This window comes from Nannospalax galili, unplaced genomic scaffold (genome assembly GCF_000622305.1).
Source record: "Nannospalax galili isolate Female #2095 unplaced genomic scaffold, S.galili_v1.0 scaffold385, whole genome shotgun sequence".
In the NCBI taxonomy this organism is placed as follows: domain Eukaryota; kingdom Metazoa; phylum Chordata; class Mammalia; order Rodentia; family Spalacidae; genus Nannospalax; species Nannospalax galili.
Window position 1 is genome coordinate 1,814,243 of NW_008354956.1, and position 3,327 is coordinate 1,817,569.

General features: G+C 44.2%; 1 protein-coding gene across 4 annotated transcripts in view; it reads right to left on the reverse strand.

Moving 5' to 3' along the window:
• Positions 1 to 2,162: 2,162 nt before the first annotated feature.
• Positions 2,163 to 3,327, reverse strand: part of Eml2 (EMAP like 2) — a 35,916-nt gene continuing 34,751 nt past the window's right edge. For all 4 annotated transcript variants that reach the window (XM_008852046.2, XM_008852045.3, XM_008852043.3 and 1 more), the window contains one exon: positions 2,163 to 2,563. In XM_008852046.2, coding sequence (XP_008850268.1) covers positions 2,438 to 2,563 — 126 coding nt within the window. In that variant the 3' untranslated portion in view covers positions 2,163 to 2,437. The remainder of the gene's footprint in view (positions 2,564 to 3,327) is intronic.

Sequence of the window (3,327 nt, forward strand, 5' to 3'; positions counted from 1 at the left end):
TCAAAATAAAATAAAATAAATAAAATAAAAATAAATAAATAAATAAATAAATAAATAAACAAACGGCATATTCCCTGTTCCCTCCCACCTTCCTTGGAGACTTCCTTGCTTTTACAGAATCCCACCTCCCTGGTTATCTTAAGGTTCCAGGTTTAGTTCCCATATAGCCAATCACAGTAGAGCACTCTGCAGGTCAAGTAGATTGATGGAAAGATGGGTCAATCACAGACCTTCTCTGGAATTTTTTGCACTTTGGGAACTATAAGTGCTTTGGATCTACTGAGTGACAGATCTGTTGCACACAGAATGCTACTCCTGGAGAGAAATGCTGGCCACACAGTGAAACTGCCAGGGAACTTGCCTCTCCTTGTTCGGGTATGTGGGCTAACCACACCTTCCTTGGGCCCAATTTTAGAGATGATTTCTGCTGGGGTGGGATCTCTAGTTCAGATAGCTGTTGCACTTGCCTAGTCTCACAAAGCCATCCCCAGCAGGGCATAAACCAGGCATATAAATGCTTGCCTGGAACATGGAGGTGGGAGGATCAGAAGTTCAAGGTCATCCTCAGATACACAGTTTACGGCAAGCCTGGGCTACATGAGCACCTGTTTCAAAAAATAAAGTTAATTTCTAGAAGCTTGGGATAAAATGTTTGCCATGCAAGCATGAAGACCCGGGTTCGATCCCCCATACCCACACAAAACTCAGGCATGGCAGCACAGGTCTGTAATCTCAGTGCAGGGAGGTAGAATTGCAAGGATCCTTAGGGGTTCCTGGCCAGCCAGTGTAGCCAATTTGGTGAGTTCCAAGTACAGTGGGAGACCCTGTGTGCTGGATAGCTTTAGTCATCAACTGGACACATCTGGGTGAAGGGAGCCTCAAATGGGTAACTGCCTCCATTGAACTGGCCTGTGGCCCTGTGTGGGGGGCATTTTCTTGGTTGTTGAGTGATGTGGGAGGGCCCAGCCCACTGTGGGTGGTGTCACCCCTGAGAAGATTGAGCACAGGTCAGGGGAGCAAGCCAGGAAGCAGTGTTCCTCCATGACTTGTGTTCTAGCTCCCGCCTCCAGGTTCCTGCCCTGAGTTCCTACCTTGGGCTCCCTGATGAACTGTGACCTGGGAGATGTAAGCCAAATAAACCCTTTCCTCCCCAAGGTGGTACTGGTCAGAGTGTTTTGTCACAGCAATGGAGAAACGAACTAGAACACCGTTTCAGAAAATAGAGTGGAAATCGACTGAGGAAGACATTCAACACTGACATCTGTTCTCCACACAAATGCACACACATAGGCATGCACACAGTAACACAAATGTGAAGCATGTTCACTTGGTGGATAAAGGCACTTGCCACCAAGCCTGATGATCTGAATTCAATCCCTGGAGCCCACACAGTGAAAGGAGAGAACAGACTCCAGCAAGTTGTCCTCTGACCGCATGCACATCACTGCACAGCTCCACCCCCAAAAAAATGCAAAAAAAAAAAAAAAATCCAAAAAGAGATTTTTGTCAATTGCATCCAATACAGGCCCAGATACTCACAGCTCTTCATTACACACACACTCACACAGACACATACTCATACACATATACACACATACAGAAACACACATACACATTCACATGCATACACATACAGATACCTATATACATAGTCACATATATAGACACATATACACATTCACAGACACACTCACACAGATACAGAGACATACACTTACATATACACACAAATACACATAGACATATATACAAACACAGACACACACATATACACACCAACACACATACACATACTCATATACACATATACACACACTCAGACACATATGTACACATACACACACTCACAGACACACACACAGATAGAGACATATACTCACACATACACACAAATACACATAGACATATATACAAACACAGACACACATATACACACCAACACACACATACTCATATACACATACACACACACTCAGACACATATAAACACATACACACACATTCAGACACATATATACACATACACACACAGGCACATACATACTCATACACACATAGATACACATATACAGACACACTCAAAGATATATATACACATACACATACACACAGTCACTTTAAACCTTGCACACACCAAATATACAGACCAGACTGCAGACAGGTCAGTGCACAAGTCTGTATTTCTGGATGATATAAAAGAATAAACTTAAAAAAAACACCCCAAAGCAAACACCAATGGCTCCCCAAGGTATGGTGACCCCTCTTCCCTCCCAGATAAATAAAGACTTCTATCTGTCATCCCCTCCCGCCCAGCAGTCCTCTGCTATAGACATACTCTGGGTATATATTACTCTACTCCATAATAGACATCTCCCGAAAATAGAACTCCAGCCCCCCGTGGGCCTCCACCCTGGCCCGTGTCCCCCAGACCACTGCTTCAGACCACCCGCCACTGCAGCACACTTGTGTCTTTGCCCCCAGTGGTCAGGGCCATGCTGTCATCCCACAGGAAGGCCACGTTCGTCACGTGGCTGCTGTGTCCACCGTATTTGTGGCTGAGGGCCTGTGAGAGAGGAAGAGGTAAAAAAAAAAAAAAAAAAAAAAAAAAGAGGTCAGACAGGTAACAGCACCTTGAAACTACTGTCTTCTTCACAGACTTTATATTATTTTGTATAAGACAGGGTCTCCCTGTAGCCCTGGCTAGCCTAGAACTCGCTGTGTAGATCAGGTTGGCCTCAAACAGAGATCTGCCTGCACCTGCTTCCCAAGCATTTGGATTAAAGACATGCGCCAATATGCCTGGACTTCATAGCCTTTTCATTTTTACTTATTTATTTATTTTTATTTTTTTATTTTTGGTCTTTTTGAGACAGGGTCTCCCTGTAGCCCCAGCTGTCCTGGAACTCACTATGTAGACCAGGCTGGCCTTGAACTCAAGGAGATCTGCCTGCCTCTGCCTCCCAAGTGCTGGGATTAAAGGCGTGCGCCACCACACCGGTCTTCATTTTTATTTTATTTTAATTTTTTTGCCTTTTTTTTTTGCCAGTGAGCAAAGCTCCCCTCCCCAGGGGAGACCCTGTCTCAAAAAAGATCCCCCCTCAAAATCAGTGGGGCAAACTAGGCTTGGTGCACCTCTTAAATTTCAGCACTCAGGAGGTAGAGGTGGGCAGATCTCTGTGAGTTTGAGGCCAGCTTGGTCTACATAAGGAGTTCTAGGCTAGCTAGGGCTAAATAGTGAGATCCTGTCTCAAAAAAAAAAAAAAAAAAAAAAAAAAAAAAATCAGTCCCAAATTAAAATCTCCAGTTTTTTTGGAATTTAATTTGGTT